The sequence below is a fragment of the Ambystoma mexicanum genome, chromosome 9 (assembly GCF_040938575.1).
Source record: "Ambystoma mexicanum isolate Mex_15411 chromosome 9, UKY_AmexF1_1, whole genome shotgun sequence".
NCBI lineage: Eukaryota > Metazoa > Chordata > Amphibia > Caudata > Ambystomatidae > Ambystoma > Ambystoma mexicanum.
In genome coordinates, this window is record NC_090931.1 from 655,166,064 (window position 1) to 655,193,437 (window position 27,374).

The window sequence follows — 27,374 nt, forward strand, 5'->3', positions numbered from 1 at the left end:
AAATAGAAGGTTCAAGGCCTATGTGGTTACCTTTGTGCCTGCAGCACTTCGATTGACATCATTGCTCACTTCCTGTTTCTTTACCCAAATGATGCTATCCTTATGCTCAAATCGTTGAAATCAGCTACAAAATGTGCACTTTACTCTAACCTTTGGCATGTGGTGATTTACTCTTGGAGAGTAAGAAATGTGTTCTTTGTGCATGTGACAAACTGGAATTCATGTCAGGGAGTGAGTGACTTTTATCCCTGGCTAGTTGCTAGCAATTTGACATTTTTACCCCTGGTCGAGGCCTCTACTCCTGTAAGCGGACATATGTCACCTTTAAGAAGCCCTTGTATGGGTCTAACAACCTAGCCAGTTAGTTGGTTGTGTTTGCATTACCCACTTATATTGGACATGGAGTTCTAACCAGAAGACGATTGGCAAGTCACCAAAAGAGCACTTGGAAGGGTACCTGGCCAAATCTCCAAGCCCAGCCTGTGACAATAATGATTGGAGAAGAGGCTTTAGTGTGCCTCATGATTATTTGAATAAGCATAAAGGTGTTGGGTAGCGTTTGCAAATTATTTTCGTGAATGTTTTTTATTTTTATATTTTATCTGCATTATATTGTTTGTAATAGCATTCAAGTGCTGATAATACATGTTTACTTTGTGTGGTCTGGTTGTTCCCTCACCTGGGACTCTGGGCATATGAAGCTCTATTATTATTTATTGTGTTTTAATTCGTTCAGGAACTTTTCACAATTATTTTAGACTAGCTGGGGTAACCGGCGTTGCCTGTCTCCTAATCGAGTGGTGTCTCATGTGCCCTGGAGAATGTTGCTCTTGGCGGCAAGTCTTGCTTCAGTTTGCTCTGGTGTCTCATTTGCCCTGGAGAAAGTTGCTCTTGTCCTCTGGTCAGCAAGTCGTGCTGCTGTTTGTTGTGTTTCAGAAGCTCTTGATATTGATTTTTGCTTTGCATCAGATGGAGATTTTCCAAGTGATGTTCGTTTTTTGTGCACCATGTTTCAGCTACTTAATGGCTTCAGCACATTTCATCAAATGTCCAAGAAAGATTGATTGTGCTCTCTTCTCGTGAATGAACTTAAGTAAACTGTAACCTTGCCATTTCCCATATTTGTAGTGGCGTGATAAAACATTTTTTTATTCCCTTTTTAAAAATGCTTTAATCAACAGTTTTGAACTGTATATAGTAGTAATAGATTTTAAGGGAATAAGCAACACATCGAACATTTTGCTTCAGACATGTTTCCAAATTTTGCCTCCTATTACCTACTGTAGTTGATCGGGGTGAGCATCAGTAAATGAGGGTGTCTATGGAGTACATTTTTTGCATCCAAGGATAGACTACAATCTTGCCCCAGATAAATGAGGAATCCATGCAAAATTGGTAGCAGTGCGTTCAACGATGGGGATTTGTATAGCCAGACAAACATGCACATATTTTTTGCATATAAGATTTTTGCATCCAAGCATAGACTACAATCTTGCCCCAGACAAATGAGGAATCCATGCAAAATTTGGAAGACGTGGGTTCAACAGTGTGGATTTGGATAGACGGACAAACACACATATACATTCAGCTTTATATATAACAATGCAATTTACAAATTCAACACTAAAAACACATCCTAAAAACAATTAATTCAATCATTACAAAACTACTAAAACCCTTGCTGAGTTAACGCAATCTTGAGCGTTTCCCATTTGAGCCATAAGTTTACATATTTAAACATTTCAATATGTTTTCCCAAAATCTATAAAGTGCTATGTGCGTAGCTACTGACTATATGTAGCATATGATGACTGTTCTCACCATATGCTTTTCCTGATGTAGGATTCTGTACCTTCACATCTGAGCATATACATTGTATATAATGGCATATATACGGCAGTATCTCTCTTACTTGATATTTTTAAAGCACTCGGTGACAATGGTGTGTTTGTTTGTGTATCTCTGAGTGGACATTTAATATTGTATTGCTGCACTGTACTCGTTTTCTGGAGGACCATAGACAGAAATGTATCAAACATTGCATTAACAATGAGCAAGTAATTACAACACTAGGCAGTCTGGAAAGATAATGGCATTATACAGGCATATGAAGATGTCTATAACCTATGATGGCAGTACCTGAGCGGTGCACTTTGCATAAGTTAGCCTTAGCTGGGCGTGTAAGGCTATACTCGTGTATAACTTGGAGGCTGTCATTTGCATGAGGGTATACAAGGCCGTAATTCGGCTTGTCCTATACAAATGAAATAAAGTATGTATCTGGGCAGATCAGGCAGGAAAGTATATTTTGCATATCAGGCTGTGAAGAACTTATCATGTAGTTCTCAGGAATATGAAGATGCACTCTTGCGTGGAAGTCTGCAAATGACCTTAGGAGACTACTTTGCAAATTAAGGTGCACCAGGCAAATGAGCCTGTGTCTTGGGTCATGAGGGTGGCGGGTCATCGAGGCAGTGTTTGGGTAAATCAGGGTAGGTATTGGCAGGTGGGGATATAACTGGACATAGAGGCTGTACAGTGATGTTTTGAATCTGTTGGGGCAAATGGGTATGTTTCTGAGCATAAGAGGATGCTTTTGGGCGTATGAGGCTGTTCTGGCATATGAGCACTGCACCTGGGCATACATATTTAACTGGTTATATAATGCTCTTTACACATGCATGGCTCCAGTGGACATATTGGTTACCATCGTGTCTGTGCCCAGTGTTTGGCCCTGGCATATCTTTGCATTACCCTAGTTACCAATATATGGTTTGTAACCATGTTAGTCACTCTTGCCATTTTTTAAATTGGGTTTTTCACAAGCATTTCAATTGTATTTTATTTTACTAAAGCTATGTCTTTACTTGAGATGTCATTGAGGCGAAAGGCCATGTGATGTCACTTCCTACAATGGCATCAAAGAGAGGTTCAAGTGGCAAGTCAGGTCAGTGAGTTACCCCTGATCGGATCCCCGCCCACTTCTAAGGTTTCAAGCCTTCAAGGACGTACTTTCTGATCAGACAAGTCACAAACCAGCCAAACAGGTAGGGCTTATACAAACCGACTATTCAAAAATCCGCAATTTCTAAAAATGTTTAAACACCACACAATGCAAGCATAGACATAGTGCATACTCTGCAAAATTCGAAAACAATAAGCAACTACCCCACAAGGCATACAAATACATACTGTTCTTGTGTGCATATTTACAGTCTGAACTTAGTGGCGGCAACGCAAAAATACAACTTCCTGGCCCCAAACATCACCCTAAAAAGAATCCTCTGACCGTAACCTCATTTTGTTACTTTGGTCCCGTAGCAACGTCTACCCAAAAGCAAAACAACTTGGTGTCATCTGGGTGCAGACCTCCACATGAACATTCAAATTAGTTCAATGGTCAGCCAAATCGTGCTTCATCTCAAGTCGGCAAATCTCAGACATTCACAAGCATGGCAGTGGCCCCCTTTCTGCGATGGAACTCCGATAAAGTAGGCCGCCAGGAACTACAGGTCAAAAGGAGTGGTCTTCTTGTAGTTGCAGCTTGCAAATAAAGGATCGACCCCAGCAGGTACGTAGTAATATAGGGAGGAAAGGGACCTCCACCGGCACACCCTCACTCCTAGACCACCTCTCAACTGTCACACAAACACATAGCCGCTAACCCACACAGCATTTACACTCCATACTTATCACATCATCTAAATGCAGACCGGGAAGATCGAGCCAATAGAAAGCACCTTGCACCTTGCAACCAAAAAGTTCAAATAACTCCACAATTCCGTTCCTTCATGCCCCGAAGATGAGAACACATCCTACAACCCACCGAAAGACCTTTGTTCCAAGGGTCAACTCCTGAAATGTAATACATCGATGTTATGTTAATGAGTACTCCAGCAACGGTGACTGAAGCTTCCCTGTAGCTGCCACCATTCTTTGGAAAAGACTTCCGCTATTGATTCGCAAAGCAAACTCCCTTTTAAGCTAGCTTTTCTCAGCATACTGAACTCCCATTAGGGCTGTCCCCTCCTCACCTCCCTTACCCTTCTGTCCCCATCTTGATCACCTCAAGGGCCTAGCAACAATTTTGTGGTATGCGCTAAACAAGCTTTTAAAAATTAAATGAATACATTTAATAAAACGCAACTCCCACGAAGGGGCATTAGGCAAACAAAGGTACAATAGCAACACTATACAATTTGATAATCGTCCATTGGCCTGAAAACCTACTTTAGCAGAGCACCACCACGTTGCCTTGTAGAAAGGGACCCGCGCTGACTGGGGTGGACACAAGGAAAAGCAGCACATAGTGACTGTTTCTCTCCTCGCTTAGAAGTGTAGAACGCTGTTTATCTATATTGCATCATGAAGAGGGGTTTACATTAAATATTGGATTTGAAGTGATGGGCTTTGAGAAATATTTTCTGATTACATTTGTACATTTCCTGTGGTTATTGCACTATACAGTGAGCATACGGCTACAAGGAAGAAAACCTTGGTTTTTCGTTGGTATAAGTACTGTTAACCAGACCCAAAGCAATCGAATACTACAGTCCACACAGAAGTACAAAAATACTAATTTCGGCCATTAACACGCTAGGCATGTGAAACTCAAGAAAGAGCATATAACCCCCAAACCGCACTTCTATACTCATACACGTACACAGTCGGTAGTCTCAAAGTGAAACTATCTACACTTTACACTTAACGCAAATCAATTAAACTATATCCTCTGTCTTATAAGTAGAAGGCCCCTATAACTTGAGCAGTCCTTCCCTACCAGGTAAGTAGGTCTGGTGCCTCAACAGAATCAAAGTTTCATTTAAGTACATGAGAGGAAGGAAAGGTATTCTGCCTAGAACAATCTTCGGCAAAGACTGGTTTGTAGATGAAGAATTAAAGCACCTTTGACGATAACAGGTAAGAGAATGGGGGTCCTTGGCCAGTACTTCACCGATCACGGCCAGGCAAGAGAGTTAAGGAGTGGACTTTACACCCCTAAAAATCCTATGGCAGGGGGAATGGATAAGCACACTTGTGCTCATTTCTCAGATTTCCTGAGTGACCCACCCCACCCCTCCACAGGGTACTCCGAATCACTGGGGGCACGCACTTCTGCCTTAAATCCCAGTGAGAGAGGTACAGGGCTCACAGGTACAGCTACTGAAGTTGGCATTAGGATAGGATCCAGTAAAGCGATGGCTCTGAGCTTTGGAGGGATGGTTCCGACAGGCTTTGAGCAGGACACCTCAGGTACCTCAAGACAGAAGCCAACACAGGTCCCACTGCTTGAAGAGACCATGAGGATATGGGTGAGCAGGGTGGTAGTTTAGAAACCCCCGATCTGCGGGCCGACAGGTACAGTTTGTGGCGATAAGGAAGGCTCCTCTTTGTGGAGGAGAGCAGCATTAGCAGGAATTGGTCTTGTGCCACAAGTTGACGACCGGCTGAGAGCCGAGCTCAGGCTCAGGATGGTGTGCAGTGCATGGAGGATGCCCTTGCAGAGGCTGGCCATCCCACAGGATGTTCCCAGGACACTTCAAACGACTTCTGGGGGTGGGCTTCTCTTGCAGGGGTTTGGACTGGTTGGTCCCACCAGTCCAAGTAGCAAACACAGACGAGGGTCTTCTAGGATCTTTGCAAAAGTAGCAGAGGTTTGTGGGGAGATGGCTTTGCAATAATGTTGTTCTTTGTAGCATTCGGTTTTTAGTGTGGGCTCTTTCCTTGGGGCTTGGCAACAGTGGACAATGTGAGAAGCTGCTTTAGGGCTCGTTATCCCAATTTCGAGCTGGGAGCTGCCCTCAGACACCAATGGATAGGATTGGCGGCATTGAAATGGTTACGGACTGTCCAGCCGTTGACTGCTTCAAACCCCACATCTGTCCAGCATCAGGCATGTTCTGGCATGGATGTAGATTGGGACCAGACATTGCCAATCTACATTTCTACCAGGTCGCCAGTACTTACCATATATGGTACTTTACGGACCTGAGCGATCAGGAAGAAAGCCATACAATAAGATGGCCAAAGGACATGGGTTAATCTGCATGGCACAGCCATTTTGACTGTATTGTAGGCAAAATGGCATTGTGTGGCTAAGAAAAGATGGTCACGGATTGCACTGGAAAAATGTATGAAACAAGGCCACTGCCCAACAGTCTTTCATGGGCACATTAAAAAAGGTAACAAAAATGTTATAGAAACAAAACAAAAGTGATACAAAGTACTGCTGCAGCACTTCACTGTACAGTGATGTGTTCTACATTACAAACCACACATGAATCACGAAAAGGGACATTTTCCGCCTTCATTGGCAACAAAAAGGGCTGACCAGTGCCCTAAAAATAAACGAGTTGAGCTAAGGAAGTGAAGAATTCAACGCATAGCAAAATCGGTGGGGGATGGGGGAGTCACTTTCAAAAAGAACGCTTTCCTTACGGGCATGGTGGGGGAATACTGCCACAGGGATCAGCATCATGACACTGGTGGTTGCTTCTTAAACCTATGACCACCCCATCCATGGACAGGTCGACTTGACCTTGAATGCAAGGCTACACATATGGTTACAATTGGGGGGGAGGGAATATCTTGTATGTGCTGATTTTCAAATATATTTTATGTTTAATATAAACCTTTCCAAAGCAGGCAAAGGGTTTGTGACTTGGTGATGGCTGAACATTCTTACTGTAGGTAAGCTCGTAGACTCTGCTTCAACCTTCATAAAACCTTCAGACTTGTTATCTGACCTGCAGGACAGTACAGCATTTATTTCTCCATAAAATATATTGTTTCACTAATAGAACCTTAATATGCAACATCTGAAAATCAGCCGATACTAAATCCAAATCAATACTGAAAATGCTCAGTATTTAAAGGAAACGGGTACAAAGGGGGAAAGCAGACGGTTGGGAATCCGACAGTGACGCAGAAAAAAACGTATTATGATCAACGTACGAATACAGGTCATCAAAGGCAGTTAAGGCATCTTTAATTGCTTCTGTCAAACAACTTTCATGCTGATTGATTGTCCGCGTGCCCTCAATCTAGTTCTCCACAAAGGCTTTTCTTCTTAATTACCAGACCTTAAAAATCTGCCATTTTATTTTTTGTCAGTGCTCCCAACAGAGCCATAATCGCTCAGTAACAATCCTCCACGTGCCACTAAACCCAACGAGAGTTAGTATTTCTCAGTATCATGTAACCAAACACCATATATACTATATCTAAACATCACACTAAAATGGCCACTTGTTGTGCTTTCAGAACATGAGAGAATCTCACTCATGATACCATTGTTAAAAAAAAATGTATTTATTTATACCGCGCCATAGCCCGCTGGCATCAATCCCAGCAAGCACCAGTGCAGAGGCCCAATTTAATACTTTTGACGCAATCCAGTAGTCCAGCCTGAATAGGATCTTCTGTTGCTCAAGCTGCAAGTAGCAGTTTGCTTTTTATTGATTGCAAGCACAGGTTTCTTTTGGCCATTCTATTTTTCTTTTTTCGAATGAAGTAATTCTTGGTTTCAGCACTCGATCTCACTTGAACTTCTCTACTCCCTACTCTGCCCAGCCTTTTGCAATCTCAATAAATACCCGTATGATTCCCTGCCGTTTGGGATTTCACAGACCGGCTTCTTGCCATTTGCCAGGGTGAGCTCATAGGGCGTGGGGTTCAGATATCCTATTTTTGGCACCAGGTGAGAGGGGGATAACCTATTGGAGAATATTGTGAGCTGTTATAAGGAATGTTGGTTTCACACAATGTAGTAATATATCGTAGGTTTGTTAATCTAAAATGAAATGAATGTTAAAGCTATCACGAGATTATGGGCGTGTGACATGTTCAGCTTTTCGACATTGTTTTTTGTAAAGTATGATAAATGAATTTTCATTTTGGATTGTTTGTTTTTATTTCTTTTCCTGTTTCTAATGAGCCTATTCTTTTCTTTTCATGTCACCCTGCCGCCTTCTCTGCCAGTTATTACGGTGAGTTTGTATTCTTTTTTTTCTGATGCTTATCGACATCTTGGATAATGGTCTACTGCTCCACCACTACTGTTCACATCCTGCATGGCTTCCCGTCTCTTGCTTGGTTCTCACAGCGATATCAATGCAGCATCCAGTGCAGTCCGGCCACGAGAATCTCTATGCATCACACAGTTCGACTGGCATCACAGACCCCAGAGTGCTGCAGGGTGATCTCCTAGCCTCTCCCGGAAGTGGAAGCGGGAGATAAGGATAGGGTGGTTCTTGGGGAGAACAGTGTACCATTTTTTTCTTTTTTTTTTTTTCTTTTTTTTTTTTTTAGGCACGACCTGTCCCTTTTAGCTCTGTTGTTTTTATTTTGAAAGCCCCATCTTCATTACCTTGTTTGCTTTAATTTAGTAAAATTGTGCTGTTAGTGGTTTGAGGGTGGCCAATGACTTTAAAAAGTAAATCTACCTGCTTTATAAAGCTTCATTTTCTGGCTTGACATTGTGGCTTTGAACGCTAAAATGTGGCACTGATGACCGTGATGGCCTTGACCTTTGTGTGATGGTCCAGAGCCCCTCTAATGCTGCCACTTCGTTACACATCTCTGGCTTGCGTGAGTCCCCGCACCCTCTGGCACTGAAATAAGTATCGCTCTGAAATCCCCAATACGTGCTTTACCTTGTTAAGTATGAGTAGGTTAAGCACGTATTGATATTACCCTAACCACAGTGATAACTTGCGTGTTGATTTCAAAACTCTCCCACCTCACGTGTGGTTCTGTCATTCCCTTGTGCTGCCCCGTCCTCATGTATGGCTTTGAAATCTCGAAAATAACTACTCCCCCCTTCACGTGTGACCCAAAAAGGGCTCTTACCCATTGGTCACATCATATGTAATGTAACGGGGAGGTGCCACGTGCAGGGTTTACAATTTTGACATGGCCCTGCACTTCAGGCTAATCAATTTCACATATGATATGAAATGGGAGGATGGCTAGGTCATCAAGGCTGCTGGAGCCACGGATCCATCCTGCAGGAAGTCCCTACCTTTTGAGTATAGAATGTTGTGCACATGCTTCTTTTAACATGTGTAAAGCTGGAATGTACTGTCTTACCCCTCTCTTGGAAACTAATGGCGGTTTTTCTTTAAATCACAGAACGAATATATGAAAGATGATTTCCTGATTAAAATCGAAACTTGGCACAAGCCAGATCTAGGAACACAGGAGAATGTAAGTACAGACTCTTAACTGCATGCAACACCAGTCAATCTGTTTCTGCTTATTGCCGATGTGATGCAGTGAGTCACCCTTTGTTATGCCTTTCCCTTCAAACGCACCCCAGTAGCATCGTATTTCTTTAAATCTATATATCACAACGCAGAAACCCTGAACCCTTCCATTCCGCTCTGGAAAGCGTGGGGCATGGTGGAAAATCAGCCTTGGTGCCTGCATGGGGTGAGGGAGAGCTTGCAAGCACTTTCGCATGGGTGAATGTGTATGTTTGGGCAGTGTGCAAGTTCATTTTGTGAACCTTAGGAACCTGTGAAGAAGAGGCTGGCGTTGGGCCCCTTCTCTGGAAAAAAATGCCTTTGTGAGATATGCTGAGATAGCAGGATTGGACATAGATTCTCCCATTTATTTTATTTTTATTTGTATGCGTTGACATTTATTTTTTTTAACCCAGCGTACCAAGAGTTTTGCTACTATACACCGGTTAGTTGCAAATAGTACACTGCTGCACATGATGGAGCATTCCAATTTGTCGAATATGAGGCCCTGAAGTGAGCCTGTGGACATTACTTAAGATCAGTGCTGGAAATGGCCAGAATGTACTGGAGGATCCCCCAATTAACCAATCCACTAACAATTTCACCCTCTGCATACACCTCTCAAACTCTAACCAAACACAACCACAAGCCTACAACACAACAATCCGCACAAACTTCACTACACCACCACAACAACAAAACAAACCACAGATAGACTCGTACAACAGCACACGATGACTACCGAACAGAAAACACCCCAAACCCAGCCAACTGAGTTACCGGGCTGAAGCCGACAGCACATCACTGCGCTTTTACACTTTTCCAGCTTATTCCCACTAACTCGCCCCCCCCTTCCCTTTTCAGAGCTGCCAGGGGACCACTCCGGTGGTGGTAGTGCGCGGTACAAATATCCTTTAACATTAACAAACCCCGTTCCCCCTTTGCATGCAGGGGGGTAGGGGGTGGATTGTCAGTGGTGTGGGTAGTACTGGGGCTGGATTGTTAGTGGTGTGGGCGGGGCTTTGCGTCTACAGGGAACATCGCTCCGTCCGGCAAGACAGTTTTTGCCGTCTTGTTCTGGCCTAATTCCTCCCCTGCATCAAACAGACGTGCCTCACTCGGCCCATGCCACGAGTACTAAGAGCTCTGTAGCCCTTGCCCGTAGGCTACCCCAGATGATGATGGCTGGTAGCTCACGGTAACACCCTCACTTCCCTCAGTTGTTAACTTGGGCTTCTGGGCCCTTACTACCCGGTAGAGCCCTTGGGGGAAGGCCGTAATGCTAAAGCATTGAGTATATCAGCTATTCATTTTTTTTTAACTAATCTAAACCTAAAAGTATAAATCAGAAAATGCCATGTAAAAAGGTAATGGAAGGGATGGCCATCAATGTCTGTTTAGCCACCGAAATTCCTAACAAGTGACTGTCCACGTCCTGAGCTTGGTTGCGCTGCTGCCAAGGACATGGATAGCCATGTACTGCCGGCATTGGCTTTAAAATAGCTGCGGCCCTGTGGCTCTGAGGGGGGACCAGCTGCCCCTTGTGGGCATTCTTATCGCACAGAAACCTACTCTTTCAGTTCGGAATATTGAACTTGCACAGTGCGTACGTTACAGGCTCCCTTTGCTGGCACCTTGGGGCCTGTCATCTCCCCAGCAACGTTCTCCTCACCTAGTTGCCCTTCGATTCCGATTTCCCTGACATTCGCACCCTCCTGTAAAAGAGTGATAGGTCGCTTTTCAGCAGACACTGCCTTGCTGAATTAGTTTGACTTCCTTAAAATGTAAATGCCATATTGGCGACTGAGTCTTTTTCCCAGCTGTAAGGCAAGGCGCTTGGGGGCAACATAATGTTAACATGGGCTCCACCACCATTTACCCATCTTCAGCTGGCCCCGGGCACTGCAAAACGAAGAGCCACACTAGTCTGGTGGTTAAGGTCAAATTAAGGTCAAATTATGTTCTTCCAGTGAGCTTTCACGCCACCAGCATCTTTACTATGTTCCTGGAGTTCAATAACTAAACCTGTATTACATTTCCTTTCCGAGTTCCAAATGTATCACTTCTGAAAGGGGAGAGGTTCATAATTTCCTTTTGTCCGTTGTCTGAGACAAGTACAGCTTGAACTGGCTCTTGCATGCAGCCTCCAGTCTCCAGTTTTTTAAATGTTCTTACCCGCAATGAAATGGGAGCCAAAGATCTGCTTTAGCAATGGAAAACTGGTAGTCGGGTCCTCTTTGTACACCACTAGGCTTTTTAAGGGTGATTTTGTTTTCTAGTTTACGCTTCCATTGTGAAAAGCGCCCCCTTGCACTGTGGCATCCTATTTCTATCACATGCACAGAACTATACCTCCCTGTGCAAAAGGGACTATCCCATTACTTACAGCAAGCTCGCGCCTTTTCCAGCCCTGTAAAAATAAAGTTGTTTTACAGTAATGGCTGCAGGTGTAGCTTGCCAACGTTAATGTGAAGCGACGAGAAAAGGAATGGCTGCTTTCTTGTAAAGGAAATTGTAAAGCAAGCACATTGACATTAAAGTGCATTTTCTTTCTCCAAAAAGCCTTGTGCGAATATATAATGTGAGCCCTTTCCTCGTAATAATACAAAGGTGCTATGGTTTCACCACACACTGATGGGCATGTATTTAGCCTTGAATAACTGCTTCTTTTACACTGACTTGCTGTGATTGCTCCTGCCCATGCACACACACATTGTGCATGTCTTTCTGCTTCTTTCATACTTTGGCATTCCTTTATGCCCCACATGTCTCCCCCATATCGTCGAATGGCTTGAGATTAACAATGCAACGCCTTATTCCATTCACAGGTGCATAGGTTGGAGCCTGATCAATGGAAGCATGTCGAGGTAGTCCATATTGACGTTGCTGATCGGCGACAGGTTCTAGCAAAGGTAAGTGTTAAGTCATTGTTTCATTGGTGCTCTGTAAAAATATCAAAACGGTCTGCATTGTGTATCTCGTGTGTCCCTATCTTTCCAGACCTCTTCGATGCCTTAGTTTTATTGAGTGTACTTGCTTCGAGGCCAGAATGCCCATCACCAGCTTTTAGTTCACAAAACTATTTATGCTGGATTACTAGCCACTAATAGGAGGCTCTACAAGGCCTCCACTAGCTGCATGCTGGAGGGATGCATTATTTACCTTATGCTGGGTGTGTATGCCTATGCCTTTACTGGATTGTGTGCTTGCTGCATTCCATACCAGGACAACGTTCTACAGTATGCCTCGCCTAGGCAAATGCTTGCGCGCTGTATTGCTTGATCTTCTTTGATTGTAAAATTGTCAGCGGTGAGCTTGCATGGATCATTGCCCAGTGCAATGCTTGCAGTGTGTGTTGCTTGATGACGGGCGTAACAGTGTGTTAACCTTTGTGCTTGCATTGTCTATTGGTAAGAATTGTGCTCTGTGTGCTTTGGGACAGGGCAGTGTGCTTGCTTAGTTATTGGGTTGCAGCCTATTTTCCGTGTTCATTGGTACAATTTCTGCTATAGGGCACGTTTGCATTCTGCATTAGCAATAGGCAAGCATGCAAAGTGGTTTGTTCAATGACGGCATTGGTTTGCAGCATGCTCGCTTTGGTAAGTGGCACGCTACCATGCATAAAGGAATGGAGCATGCTTGCACTATACACTGTTGCATGGTGAGCTTGTTGTGTCTGTGACTGTTTGCATGCATTTCTTAATGACTTACCGAATCAAGCTCCTGGTGCGACCTGAGTAGGACTGGCAGGACTAGCCCTGAAATATTGCCGACCCTCCTGTATGAGCAACTAGTTAGGAGCTACCAGGTCCCAAAGAAACAGGGTATTCGGGACTGCAACTCCCAGGACTGCAACTCCCGAGATGCATCAAGTTTAGAAATCAATATCCGGGAGCGGATGCCAGAACATCGTTCAGAGATTCAGAAAATTATACAGTATGGGGAAACACTAGCACAAGAGGACCCCTTGGTCAACAGGTGCGGATCCTCAAAATAAAAAAAACAAACCCTGCCCAGCAGCAGTGCTTGTGAAGGAGGGCAGTTGTCACCCTCCCCTGTGGCTGCAGTATTTAAAAGAGAAATTCTCCAGGATGTGGTCTGGCATGGATTCACATGCTCATGAATATTCCCCGTTGTCCAGCTTTTAATCCTCTGTAAAAGAAAAATGTTTCACTTTCACTTAAAAGCTGTATTTCTCCTCAAAACCAATCACTGTCCTCTGGGGTCATACTGCCCCTATCAACGAATGTCCTCTCTCTAAGCCCCTCCTCTGGCAGCCATCTTCAGATTTTTACTGCATGTTTCAGTGTTGGGAGTCCTCGAGTTTGCTCTCTGAGCAATTTGCACGTGTTTTTATGGACAAAATTCCATTTTTTGTTTCAAAGGAGCATGTGTGCTCTTCAACTGCTGACAGCGGGGATCCATTGTCTGTGAAGTTTCGCGCCCAACAAGGACGAAGATAGTTGAAGATTCTACAAGGCCTTTGGGCCTACTTTGCTCATTCCGACCATGACAGAGGAGGGGGGGGGAGATCCCCCCCCCCCCCTCAGGCCCTGCACCAAATGGGGGCTACAGAATGTGTTTGTGGAGGACAAGGACCTACAATGCCTCTACTGCCTACACCTGGACCACAAGTAGGTAGAGTGCGAGATATGCCTTGATTTCTCCAAGAAGACTGCGAAGGACAGCCGTAGTAGTCTGGCGGCATGGCTTAGCGCAAAGACCTCTGACCAGTGCTACGAGCAGGGTCATGCCTCACAGAGGACCGACCAGGCCGAGGAGCGGTCTTCCAAGTCCTTTGAGGGTGTCATCATCTGTGGAGGCCCAAGATAAGGTCTAGAGGCGCAAGTCTGAGTTTAATGGGTTTGCCGTGGAAGCAGGTCCCAAAGTGGATAGACCGCGATCAGCATCACCTTCCGCCTCCATGCCAGCCGACAAGCTTCTCTCCGAAGAGTAAGTAATCTACCCTGGCTAAACTGTGTGAGAAATCCAAGAAGCCCCAGACGGAGCAGAAGGTGGTCAGCCCAAGCAGGCTCAACCGGCACAGGCTAAGACCTCATCAGCAACTCAGTCGACAACTGCTATTGCCACAACAGCTAAGAGCGCTGATCCTGCAAGGGTAACTCCCACGGGTCTGGTGTCCCTACCCCCAAGGTGCGACACCACCGCAGTGACTTTGGCAAAGTGGGCAGGCATGCCAGAAGGGCTGAAACTAGCTCAGGCCCCAGTTCAAGACCCTTGGGGGGAGTGGGGGTAGGAGGCTTCGAAACAGCCCTCCCAGGACGTCCCCCAAACTATGTAGGTCTCGTCCACACATGATCAGGATTCCTTACATACGTCCTACGAGGACGTTGAAGAGGACGGCGGCGCAGGGCCTACTTTTCTTGTTCTGCCTTCTCAGCTGAGGGATATTCTGTTGACTCTACACACCTTGGTGTCTGAGATCCAGATGTAAGTATGCCTCTGGCTCCGGTACCTGTGGTTCCCCAGGTCCCCGATCAACATCCAGCAAAGAGGAAGTGTCATCCGGTGCCCCCATTTCAGCCTCCACCACCATGTTGGGTCCCTTCTCCCCCAGCAGACAGACACAGGAACGGATACGGCCACGACGACGGATGACGAGTATAGCGTTGCAGCGGACAGTGGATCGCCACATTTGGATGTTCCACATAGGGTGCCCCACCGGATGAGGTGGGATCGTTCACTCCATGATCTCCAGAGCCTCCAAGCTATTTCAGCTGGTTCCTGAGGAAACCAAGGAGAAGGGCTTCTTGTACCAGAGGCGTGAGGCCACGATGAAGACAGTCATGGCTGTGCCCCTACGGGACGATGTTTGGGAAGAGGGCTTGGCCCTCGTGAAGAACGCTTGCACAGCTCCAGCCAAAAGGGATAGGCTGGAGAAGAAATAAAAGGTGCCGGACTACGCACAGAAGTGCCTGAGGTCGCAGCCATCGCAGGATTCAGTGGTATCGACAGCTGGAAACAAACGGTTGGCCAACCCATCCTCAGTCCCTCTGGACAGCAAGGGGAAAAAGATGGGCTCCATGGGAAAGGTGGTGATTTATACTGTGGCATCCTCTATGGAGGCAGCCAACGCACTGGCGATCCTAGCCATGTACGACAGGGAGTTGTGGTACAAGCCAGACCCTATTTTGGAGTTCCTCCCTGACGATAAGAAGATGGAGGCAATCGCTCTTTCAGGAAGTGGAAGTGGCGCCTGATCACGCCATCAGTGGCATTGGACATCGCCCGATACAGGGTTCTGGCAAATGGGGAATGGTGTCTGCCTTCGTCAAGGTTGGATGAAAGCCATGAATTTCCATCAGGAGGTCCAAGCGAAGGTGCTGGACATGCCCTTCGACGGAGAGAATCTGTTTGGGAAGGTCGAGTCCCTCCAAGCCATCAAAACGGATACAGAGATGGCCCGTTCCCCTGGGCACTCTCCAGCAGCACTGCTCTTCTTTTTGCTCCTTCAGGTGAAAGTCAAGCAGGACTTCAAAAGGCTTCTCCACATCGTACTGACCGTCTTCCAGATCCACAATGCAGGATGCCTACAGAGGCCGTTCCCAGGCCTATGGTAGCGAAGGATAGCGTTGCGGTCACCTGCAGGCAAGCCCAAACCACTGGGACTTCGGGCCCCCACTCGTGCACCCTGGTGGGAGGCCAGTTGACTGACTAGGTATGTCAGCGAGTGGAGAAAGATCACCGACAGATGGATGCTGGATGCTCTCACCCAAGGACACACCCTGGAGTTTCAACACAGGTCTCCGCGGATCCCTCTGGTTACCTGGCAGCAGCAGCACATAGGGACGATGGAGCTAGTTCCCCAACAGCTCTGGGGCTCTGGAGTATATTCCAGATACTTTCTGGCCAGAAAGAAGATCTGTGGGGGAGGGTTTGGGCGGAGGGGGGGGCGGAGGCCCATCCTAGACCGACAAGGTCTGAAGAAATACGTAAAGTCTCAAAAGTTCAGGATGGTCGCGTTGCATCACATGCTCGGCCAACTGGAAAAAAGACTTCTTGACGTTGTTGAACCTGGACGTTGCCTACTTGCACATCCCCATTGACAAGAAACCTCTGAAGTTACGTTTTCGTGGTGCAGGGACAGCACTACCAGTTCAAGGCTCTACCCCTTGGCTTGAAGTCGGCCTCCAGAGTGTTCACGAAATGCCTGGCACCAGTGGCGGCCCACCTACGTCTACAGGGCATACAAGTGTATGTGTACCTGCATGAAGACTGGCTGATGCGCTCACGGGAGCTGGACGTTGGACACACAAACGACTGTCCAGCTATTTACTGATCTGGGATTCTCCATCAACTATCCAAAGTCCTGCTTAACGCCATCACAGAACACGCTGCTTCTAGGCGCCAGACTCAATACAGTGTCTTGCCTGGTGTCTCCCTAGGAGGAGAGGATGGCAGCCATTCAAGGAAAGGTGCAACAACTGTTGTCGAAGACAGCCACGGTTCGGGCCATCAAGTCGTTACTGGGGCATGACGTCGTCCTGCATCTACACTCTGCAGGTTGCCAATGCGGTCCCTACAGGAATTCCTAGACGCCCACTGGATACAGGTGTCCGGAAGCTCCACGGACAAGATCTCTCTCAATGACTAGTACCGCCGGGCGATAGGATGGTGGGGTGTCGGCTCAAACATCGCCCGAGGCACAGGATTTCAATCCTCCCTTACCAGGAGACGGTCACCACAGACGCCTCCCTGGAAGGCTGGGGAGCGCACACCTGACGTCTGCACGCCAGAGGCCTGTGGCTGCCGGAGAAGAAGGAACTTCACATCAACATCCTGGAGCTACAGGCAGTGTTCTGGACCCTCAAGTCATTCCTATCATCTCTGAAAGGCTTGGTGGCGAGGATCCTCACGTACAACACCACCACCATGTTCTACATCAGGAACCAGGGGGGGGGGGGCAATCGATCCCCAGCGCTTTCCAAAGAACAGCAGGACGTGTGGCTCTGGGCCGTCTGACAGGGCGTGTTCCTCATCCCCCTCCTCCTGGCGGGAGTCGAACACCAGTGCAGACTCCCTCAGCAGGAAACTGTGTTCCTGCCACGAGTGGGAGCTTTGTCAGGATCAAGTGGACCACCGATGTGTCAAGTGGGGCAGGCCCCAAATCGGTCTATTTGCGACGGCAGCGAACTGCAAGTGCCAGAAGTTTGCCAGCAGATTTCACCAACCAAGACCCTGGGGGATGCGTTCTCCTTCCTGTGTGAAGGGCGGTTTCTCTTCGCGTTTCCTCTGTTCCCTCTCCTGCTGCAAGTCATCAACACTCTCGGACAGTGTCCATGCAAGATGATACTCATTGCCCTGGCATGGCATAGGCAGATTTGGTTTCCGGGCCTTCTCAGCCTGTCGCCTCCGGTCAAGCTGCTGGTGGTTCTGGATCTGGTGAGGCACAGTCCTTCATTACAACCCAGGATCGCTAAACCTGAGGGCGTGTCTCCTGCAGCCCTAGAGTTTGGAGTTATGATTTGCCAGCGGACTGGAGGGAGGTCCTTGCCAAGACCAGGGCTTCGTCGACTTTGAAGTGCTACGGTCACAAGTGGAAGAGTTTCGCTACGTCGTGTCGGTCTCAGAAGATTACCCCTCTGAGAGTCACGGCCCCGCAGATCTTTCCATACCTGCTATCCTTGGCCAAGGCCAGACTGGCGCACGCCTCGATCAAGTTACATCTGGCGACAATATCCCGCTGCACCAGGTCTCCGGGAAGATCTTTACGTTGGTCCCACTGACTCAAGGAATTTCTCAAGGGACTTTTTTGATCTTTTCCACCAGTGTGGGAACTCAACGTGGTTCTGACGAGGGGTGGGGGGTGCGGGGGGCCTTCAAACCCATGCATCAGGCCTCTGTCGTTCCTTGTGAAAAGCGGCTTTCCTTGTGGCCATCACCTCTGCCTGCAATAAGGGTAGGCGTGATCCAGGCCCTATCCTGCAAGCAACCATACCTGACTTTCCATTAATCAAGGGTGGTGCTGCGTACGCTTCCCTCCTTCATGCCGAAGGTTCTGTCAGAATTCCACCTCAACGCGCCTTTGGTGTTACCTGTTTTTTTTTTTTTTTTCCCCAAAACCTTTGTCACAGACGGAAAGGGCCCTGCATTCGCTGGACATTGCTTGTGCCTTGAAGTTCTATGTGATACGGCCAAAGAGTTTTCGGAAGACCTCACAACTATTTATGAACTTTGGTCCTGTGCACACTGTCATTGGTTGGCGAACCGACCGCTGCCTGGCTGTCCGAGGGTCCACTCCACCAGAGCGATTGCTGCTACGATGGCGTTCCTCTTTTGTGCCCCTGCTGGACATCTGCAGGGCTGTGACGTGGAGGTCCATGCACACCTTCACAAAGTTCTACTGCGTTGACAGGGATTCCAGGGAGGAGTCCAGTCTTGGCCCAGCAGTGCTACGCAACCTGTTGGCTTGAGGTGAGACTATTCTGGAGGTAAGAGTTAATTGCTTCTGTTGAGCCTTTTGCCACCTCCTGTGGTTGTGTAATGTTGTACTGCTATGTATTTGTTATTCATGAGCATGTGAATCCTTGCCAGACCCCATGCGGGAGAAGGTTTAAGTTACTTACCTCGAACTATTGTTCTCCATCATGGGTCTGGCATGGATTCACATATGAACCCTCCCTCCTTCCCCTCTGCAGCTCTTCTTGGTCATACTGCCACTTTACGTGCTTACCAAATCTGAAGATGGCTGCCAGAGGAGGGACTTGGGGAGAGGACTGCCATTGGATGGGGGCAGTATGACCCAGAGGACAGTGATTGGTTTAGATGAGATATACAGCTTTTAAGTGAAAGTGTTTTCTCTTTTACTGAGGATTCCCAGGCCGACAACGCGGAATATTCATGAGCATTTGAATCCATGCCAGACCCATGCTGGAGAACAATACATACAGGTAAGTAACTTAAACCTACTTCATTTTCCCCAAAGGAAAAACGATTTTGCACAGGTGGAATTACTAGAAGTTTTCCAAACGCTTGTGATGGCCTTCCAACACCAGAAACGCATGTAACGATTTTCTGTGCAGGGGGACGGCGACGAGGTAAGTCGGGAGCAGAGCAGCAGGCAAACATCTGCTTCTGCACGGGAAACAAACTGAAACAAATCCAAAAAGGAGTGAGAGCCTTTTAAAGACTTCTCTCCAATGGCTTGAAACAGGAAGCCAATTAACCAATCAGTTTGAAAGTCTGCTTAAGTCAATTGGAGGACAGTGGGGGCTTGAAAGCAATCTGAAGCTGGGACAGTTTCTCTGAACTAGGATCTGAGCGCAGAAATTTGTTGCGAAAGCTGAAGAGCACCAGAAAAGTGGGGCACCTTTTAATCATATAAGAGGTGTGCACCATTGAGGGGGCAGAAGAGACCCATGTACCCTAAAAGAGAGATGTGCTCTCTTGAGGGGGGTGAGGAGCCCCTTGAACTCCAGAAATGGTGAGGGGGAGAAGAGCTCCCAGAGCCCAGAAGTGCTGTGCTCCAGTGAGGGGGAGAAGCACCCATTGTGCCCCAGAAGATAGGTAGGCTCAAATGAGGGGTGGAGAGCATGGGACCATAAGAGAGACCACAGGCCAACAAGAAGAGGAATCATGAGAAGTAGTAAGAGAGAAGTTAATCCCCAGAAGAGGTGAATTTGGAGCCCAGAAGAGGGGGTGTGCTACAGGAGAGAGACGGGGAGAAACCTACTTTTAAAATGGCCAATCTTCCCCACGTGGGCTCTTTGTGAGTCTAAGATGGTAGCCTCCATAGTTGTTGTGAGAGACTGGTTTACACCTGGGTGGGCCACCACACTACTTTTAGGGGTGGGTGTTTGGGGATTTTTGAGGCCAACCTGATTGGCTGCCCTCCAAAAACAGTTTTGAATCACCTAATGGGATTGGTGGGCTGGCTTAATCCAGCCCCTGTGCGTTGAGATATGTGGGGGAAACCCTTTTCCTGATCTCAGTGCTGCTGGATTTTTCAAAGGTAAGCAGATCTGCTTACCTGCGTGAGGTTTTTCAGCTGTTGACGCCCTTTACTTCATTAGGCATTTTCTGCCATACTGGCTGGAGATGCAGTGGTCTAAGAATCTCTCCATTTTGGTTCTGACTGCTGGGTGTCCTTTCTAAGATTTCCATGTCCGGCTATTGGTTATCTTTATTTTTCTGCGACCAAGCCTTCCATCCTGGGCTGTTTTCTGGGATGTTTTACTGCAGTTTCCCTGCAGTGTTTTCTTTCTGTATTTTGGAAGCTGCCCCAAACTGGAAAGGTGTTGGGACTAACCTCCAACGTTGTCCTGCTGCAGGGGCTGTTTTTGCTGGTGTGCTGATCACATTTACCTGCTGAGCAGCCAGAGTCTGCCATGTACAACTTCCTCCGTCCTCCTGGAGCCATCGCTGTCATTGATTCTACTTCTTGATGTGGGGTCCCACTCCTGTAAAGGATGGCTGTACTTTTGGTCAATGGGGATTGTCGTTTGCTCGGGGGCCAATCCCTTGGTGACAAGATCCTTCCTTTTGCTCTTTAAAAAGAAGCCGTTTCTTACTGGGCTGTTTTACCTTTTGGGAACGGACTTTCTGGAAGCAAACACTTTGTACATACCTCTGTGCCCTGGGTTGATGGGTTATTTTTGATTCGCCACTTTCAGGGTTCTGTGGCTGTCTTGTTCTGAAGTTTGCCTTCTACCGCATTTCCCCATTGGTTAACATTGGGGGCTGAATCCTGCTTTGCTTTTCTGCTGCTGGGTCTTGAACCCTACTGGGGTTCTCTTCTTCACGGTCTCCACTGGAGTCCTCTAGGGTAGATTGGTTTCTTCTGGGTACGTGTGGAATGCAACTGAAATGTTCCTTTTGTTTCTGATGGGGCACAACTCTCAATACTGGAACTCTCAGACTGACCTTATCTGTGACATTTTCTTAGGGTTTCCCCTAGGGTCCGTGGAGTACCTGGAATCGTACCAAAATGTCGCCCTCACAATTACGACAGCTGAAAATGACGACTTTTTTTTGTACCCCCCCCTTACACCACATATTTAAAAAAATAAAGTCGCCATTTTTCGGCCGTCGCAATAATCGCATAGATCCGAGTACCTCACCAAGCCCTGGATCGTTAGTCTTCTGATTTTATTAGGATTTTAAAATATTTATATTATACTCCGTAGCATAGACATTGTATCACTGTGTGTTGCTACCGTTTTCCTCCTTGGGTAATATGCACTTCTGCACCTAGGGACTGTCTTCCTAAAATATATCCTGGTCATTGTGTTCCCCCTGTGCTTTACATCAAAGTGCTGTAACTGGGTTATGCATGTGTATTATGCATAATCATTTCTTTGGAATGTAATCAGAAACTTGTGCTAAGCTCTGCTTGGTAACCTTGGATCCGGAACAGGATGAGCAACTACTGTGATTACCATTGTCGTGTCTTAACTTATTTCTGAAAGCTTATATGTATACTGCCTACCACCCCTTATTGGGGGCGGGAGGGGGTCTATATTTTAGTTTTTATGGAGTGAGTTGGGCTTTTACTGTTTTTTATAGCTACACTATGCTCTGCTGTTTGCTTTGTGTAACCAGAGTGCTTATTTTTCCCATCATAAATATTTTATCTGTGACCTTAGACTAAAGTGTATATATTTTCAGTATACCAGTCTTGTGCATTCTTTTGTGATGTCTGTTGTGATTAATTGTACCTCCTCGACAACCTGCCTCCCTCCTAAAGTTACCCCTGACTGCTCTGCTACAGCTACCATTGCAGAGTCCGTCTGTTTTTTTCCTTTTTGGTGATGCCCTGTTCCATCATTTGGCTAGGTGATTACACAGCAGCCCTATCAATACGGAGATCTAGCAATAACTAAGCAAGAGACCTTCCTGTCTGAACTTTCTGTATGCCTTTTGTCATCCTTCTCACATAATCCTGCTTTCAAGGGCTAGATTTCTCAGAACCTTTGGTACAGCCATCCTGAAACCATTTCCATAAAATATTCTTATGTTTTATGTTTGCCTAATTACCTGTTTTAAATTTCTTCTGTTGTCAGTGGTTGTGTGTTACCCCCCTGCCGCATCTCATTCAAATCCTGCTAATTCCATATGGGCTCTTCTCAATAAACATTTCTTTTTTTTTTTACATTCTTTAGGATTACAAAGCTGAGGAAGATCCAGCTAAATTCAAATCGGTGAAGACTGGACGCGGACCTCTGGGCCCTGACTGGAAGGTACTGATAATGTAACTATGCCTTCCTTACACAGCAGAAGGCTGTACTTTAAGCTTGCTCTTTTGTTTTTTATTCACTCCGATTTGAAATGGTTGTGGCTTGTGAGATCTAGTAATCCTATCAATTGTAGACAGCCTGGCTTAAAGACCACAGTGCTTTGAGGCAGCCAATGGGATTATTCAGGCAGGTCATGGAGATGGTCATTGATATTACGCAGGTTGGGTAATAACCAATGTAGGTTAGGATGGACATGAGGCAGCGAGTGGGATGAAGCAAGATTTTAGGTAATTCCATGTTGTTGGTACAGGGATAGGTGGTGCCAACACATTTCTTTGAACATCTTTTCTGTTTTCTTCCCATCAACTTCCACAGGACCTCAAATCTTTCTGCTATTGTCTGCATCCTAAACTGAAATTTTACTTCCCTTGCTTTTGCTCACTTTTTATGGGGCGACTAGGCAGTCAGTAACACTATTAGCACTGAGAGAACCTGTTTTTCTTAGTGGAATTCTTGTATTTCTAAAACTGCACACATCACCTTACAGTGAAGTGCGGTTGGGATGCTGTGTCCCTGTAACTTTTTTTGTAACTTTGGTATAGGATCCATTGTGTTCCGGCTGGGCTGGTGGCAAGGTATATTTACCTACCGTGTTTTATTTCTTTTAACTTGTGCACTTTGCATTTTTTTGCATAATACTACTTGGAGTACCATATAATCTAAAATGGCTGTGCAATGCCATGAGATGTTTACTTGTCTTTTGGGCATTTTTGTGGCTTGGCCTTCTTCCTGCCCTCTCGGGTCCGGAATTGCCATATATGCAAGGCCCTTTCCCGGGCGAAGTGGCAGTCTGTGTGGCCGGATGTGGGGGCTGGGTCGGTGTGGACCCAGTCGACATCCAAACCAGAGGGTCTGTTGCTGAGCAGATATGGTGGCTAGTGTCTGTCCATGATTGGATAGCCCCTGCCGGTTTGAATGGTGCAGATCCTTACCATGGGTTTCAAGGCGACTGCAGTTCAAATTCTGAGTAAAAGGAGGGCTCCTGCAGCCATAAGACAGATCATTGTTATAGTCGGACTCTTATGAAGGATGGTAGCCCGCTGAGAACCAGACGGCGACTGTTGCACCTGACCAGCATTGCCTCCAGCGAAGTTCAAGCCCTGCTACTCTCTCCTAATCTCAGAAGGCCCTTGTCAGTGGTTCGACCCCAGGACTGGTGGGAACAACCTGTCCCATCCCCTGCTTGAAGATACATGCCTGCTGAGCATTTGGAAATGTCCTTAGAGCACCCCTGGGCTTCCTCCCTGCAGCAGTCGCCATTCCAAGTGCATACTTGGATCTTCAATTTATGCTACAAGACACCTGCTCCTGTATTTCACCCTTCTAATCTCAACAGAAGCAGTGCAAGTCCTGTTCCTTTGTTCGCCAACCGAAGAGCGCATGTTGCCGCCAGACGATCGTAACTCATGTTGAATCCCAGCTTCATTCCGTGCAGGTCTCATGAAGTCTTCTGCTGCACATAAGTCTTCATTTGGTATCAAGGGTGACTAGCTGGCCAGTCTGTGGAAATGTAATCGTTACTGTGACTGCCCAAAACTAAATCCTATGTCGAAAAACTACACAGGCCCCTCCTGGAACTTCCTTGAATGGGCCAAGCACTGAAGTGAGCGGGCCCAATGGATTCTGAACTTCTGAAGTGTTCTCTGGAAAAATCTGAGTAAGGGGTAAGTTAACATACCTATTTTGCCCGCCCCCTTCCATAGGGTTACATGGGCATGACATGCTGTCCTTATCTCATTGCTTGACTCAGATCAGTGGTGATATATTAAAGCACCCCCCCTCTTCTTACCGCCCGTCCCCCAGCCTTCTCTATTTTGGTGGGACTGGGCGCGATACTTTATCTGAACGTTACTAAACTTTTGGAACACTTAATTGCAAATACTGGCATTTCTCAATCCAATAGTAAACCTACTTGAACAGTATATCTTAAGGAACTGGTGAATTTAGGGCACTAGACCCCATTCCATCTCGGGTCTGGACTTACTAAGCGTTAGGGATTTCATTCTAGGATTGTTCTTAAATGTTCTTGCTGTAATTCTCAACTTGATTGCTTACCTGTGTTCACTGGTTTCAATTCAATTGTTTTTCTTCCTCTTCACTTATTTTACCACATACAGTTGTTGAAAGGGATTATTTTATTTATGCTAAATGACGCATGGTTTGACACTCCCACAGTTCACCCCAACACCAGAACTCCAACACTATCTTCTTACATTAGTTCATCCTGTGTCAGTTTTGTCCCGAGCCATGTATTTGACAGCATGGTTCATCAGCAGCCCCTAACGTTCATTCCATATGGCCCCTTCCTTTGATGGACATCTCGTCGTAGCCCTCTGAGTGCAAAGGTAGTGGAATTTGTGAGTTTGAAATTGCTGGAGCCTCAATCCTTCAATACTCTTAATCATTGTATTACTGTGTTGTTTCCAAATGACCAGCTTTACCTTACAACCCTACTACTGCAACAAGGTTAAAAAATGTGGCTTGTTATTTTGCAGTAGCTGTTAGAAGGTAACCCCCAAAAATAGACCATTTCAAAATATCACACTGTGCAACTCTTCTCAAGCTCTGACCCAGTCTTCTGTCACTGCAGTGACCAAGGGTTGGGACATGCATGAGTCTTCATCCTCTACCCCATCCTGAGGAAAGAGGGCACATATTTGGATTCATTCGGCTACAGCGTGTATCAGAACAGCTCCTTACAGGCAAACGTGGATGCCCTTCAGGTTTTTGTAACCATAGGCTAAGGAATACCGTGGAAGACTTTAATAATGATAATGATGTGTTATTTATATAGTGCCTTAATCCAAAGTGCTTTACAGAGCACAATATTACATACACTATCACCCAACCAAAATTGGTACTCATTTATCGACTTCGGAAGGATGAAAGGATGAAAGGCTGAGTTGGCCTTGCCGGGATTCAAACCTATGACCTGCAGATCACGTTCAGATAGCAGCAACGAGCGCTCAACCTGCTGAGCTATCTTGCCGACCTCTAAGCGACTTTAGCAACAACCTGCTCCATGAGAAGAAAGAGCCATTTTGAGTGGTCTGGCAATGCCCAGCAGGGTTTTCTGGATCCCCTGAGAAATACCCTTAGGCAGTGTTACACAATGGTTTGCGTGTGGGAATGATGTGGCGTAATGCTGCCAAACTCCTAAAAGAAGTTCAGAACCAAGTGACAATTGACTAGGTTTAAGGAAATGCATTTCATCTACTTTTTTGTAAAATTGCAGTTAGTCACTAATGACTTTGTGATTCTCAATGTTAAACATTCAGGGCTACATCCTAATAATCGAACCTTGATTGTAGTGCATCAAACTCCACCACACTTTTCCTTCCTGCCCCCACCCCACATGGTCCTTGTCCTCCACAACGCACCCTGCCGCCATTCCTCATCCTCCTCATCCTCCTCCTCCTCCTCCTCCCTGTCAACACACCTCTGCCCTAGCTTTTCTTAGCCTCCTACCAGAAGGTTTCCCTCACTCATCTACAGTGGCTGGGCTTTCTCCTTACCCTTCTCACACTCCTGTGACACTCTATCCAGCCCAACTATCTCCCTCTTCTCTTCCCCTTGTTCTCTTTCAACCAGCCCCTGCTTCATCCTCAAAAGGCCCTTTGACCATTTTACCTTTTTATAGCCTCATCCATCCTGCCCATCTCCCCTTGGCTAATCTGTCCATTTCCTAAGTGTCTCCCACCTTTCTGACTCATGGTTTGGAATGCCCTATCTGTCTGCAATAAAACCTATTTTAACACAGAGCACTGTAACTCTTAGAAACATCCTCTGGCAGTCATGGGCCTCACCAAGGCGTGGGTCACTCCTTTTCTTTCAACTACCCCTGCTGTTTTATGCACTGATTATACCCCCTTTTTACCCATTCCATTTACACCTTTCTCCTTCAAATGTACTGCTTGCTAACTAACCCAAATCCCTGACTGTCCTGATTTACTGCCCCCAAGCCCACTCAACTCCTCCTTGCCCCTATTGCACTCATGTGGGATTTTAACCACTGCATATTATCCCCTACCCTCCTGCTTGACTCTCTCCTCTGACCATTCCTTTAGCTCACTTCATAATCTAAACGCCCAATCCCAAGGTAACACGTTCAACCCTGTCTTTCACTCCTTAAATTACCTCCTTTCCGTCCCCATGTCTCTTGGCTCTGCCAAATCATGTTACTTTTCTAATCTGAAGTCTCCCCCCTTGCTCTCATCCCTGCAAATGCAAACCTTACTCCGCATTGCCAGCCATGTTGGCACTCCTTACCCCCATGCTGTCTACCGACAATTCTGCCCATGCTTCACATCCAAAATTGAGGGTAGCAGTCTTTGACAGTGACTTCAGCTACTCTTTGTTTCCAGCATTTTTGCAGACCTCAGTCTGTCTTCAGTCTTCAGTGTTTGACCAGTGGGGGGGAGACTGTTAAAAGCTGCACTTTGCTGCAGAGCGGCAGCGGAGTAGCGGCAGAGTAGCAGTCTTTGGCAGTGTATGGCTGCTATGGTCGCCATAGACCCCGTGGATGCTGCTCTGCTCAGCCCCGCTGCTCAAGGGAAAGGCCATCGCTTGAGGAGTTTGCGCCCTCGTGCTGAGGAAAAGAAACACCCTCCCGGCAACGTGAAAGCGGATTGTTTACACATCTTGTCGGATGGTATCCCCGACATCGACTGCTTGGGTGCCGGGGACATGCCTGCCTCAGACCAGGCAGCTGCGGCCCCAGCAACTCCTTGGGAGCACGCTCCATGGCCAGCAAGCCCCTGGGACCGGCATCTATTCCGGCTCTGCGGCCGCAAATGTCCCCGCGGCAACCTCCAACCGTCACGGATGATCACTACCACCCGCCTGGACTACTCCAAGATGTTGAGCTGTGTGA

At 46.6% G+C, this 27,374-nt stretch overlaps 1 protein-coding gene across 1 annotated transcript in view; it reads left to right on the forward strand.

Annotated features, from left to right (window-relative positions):
- PITPNA (phosphatidylinositol transfer protein alpha) overlaps positions 1 to 27,374 on the forward strand; it is a 324,861-nt gene that overhangs the window by 224,476 nt on the left and 73,011 nt on the right. Inside the window, exons 5-8 of the mRNA XM_069615411.1 lie at positions 7,981 to 7,988; positions 9,133 to 9,207; positions 12,074 to 12,157; positions 22,367 to 22,444. Coding sequence (XP_069471512.1) covers positions 7,981 to 7,988; positions 9,133 to 9,207; positions 12,074 to 12,157; positions 22,367 to 22,444 — 245 coding nt within the window. The remainder of the gene's footprint in view (positions 1 to 7,980; positions 7,989 to 9,132; positions 9,208 to 12,073; positions 12,158 to 22,366; positions 22,445 to 27,374) is intronic.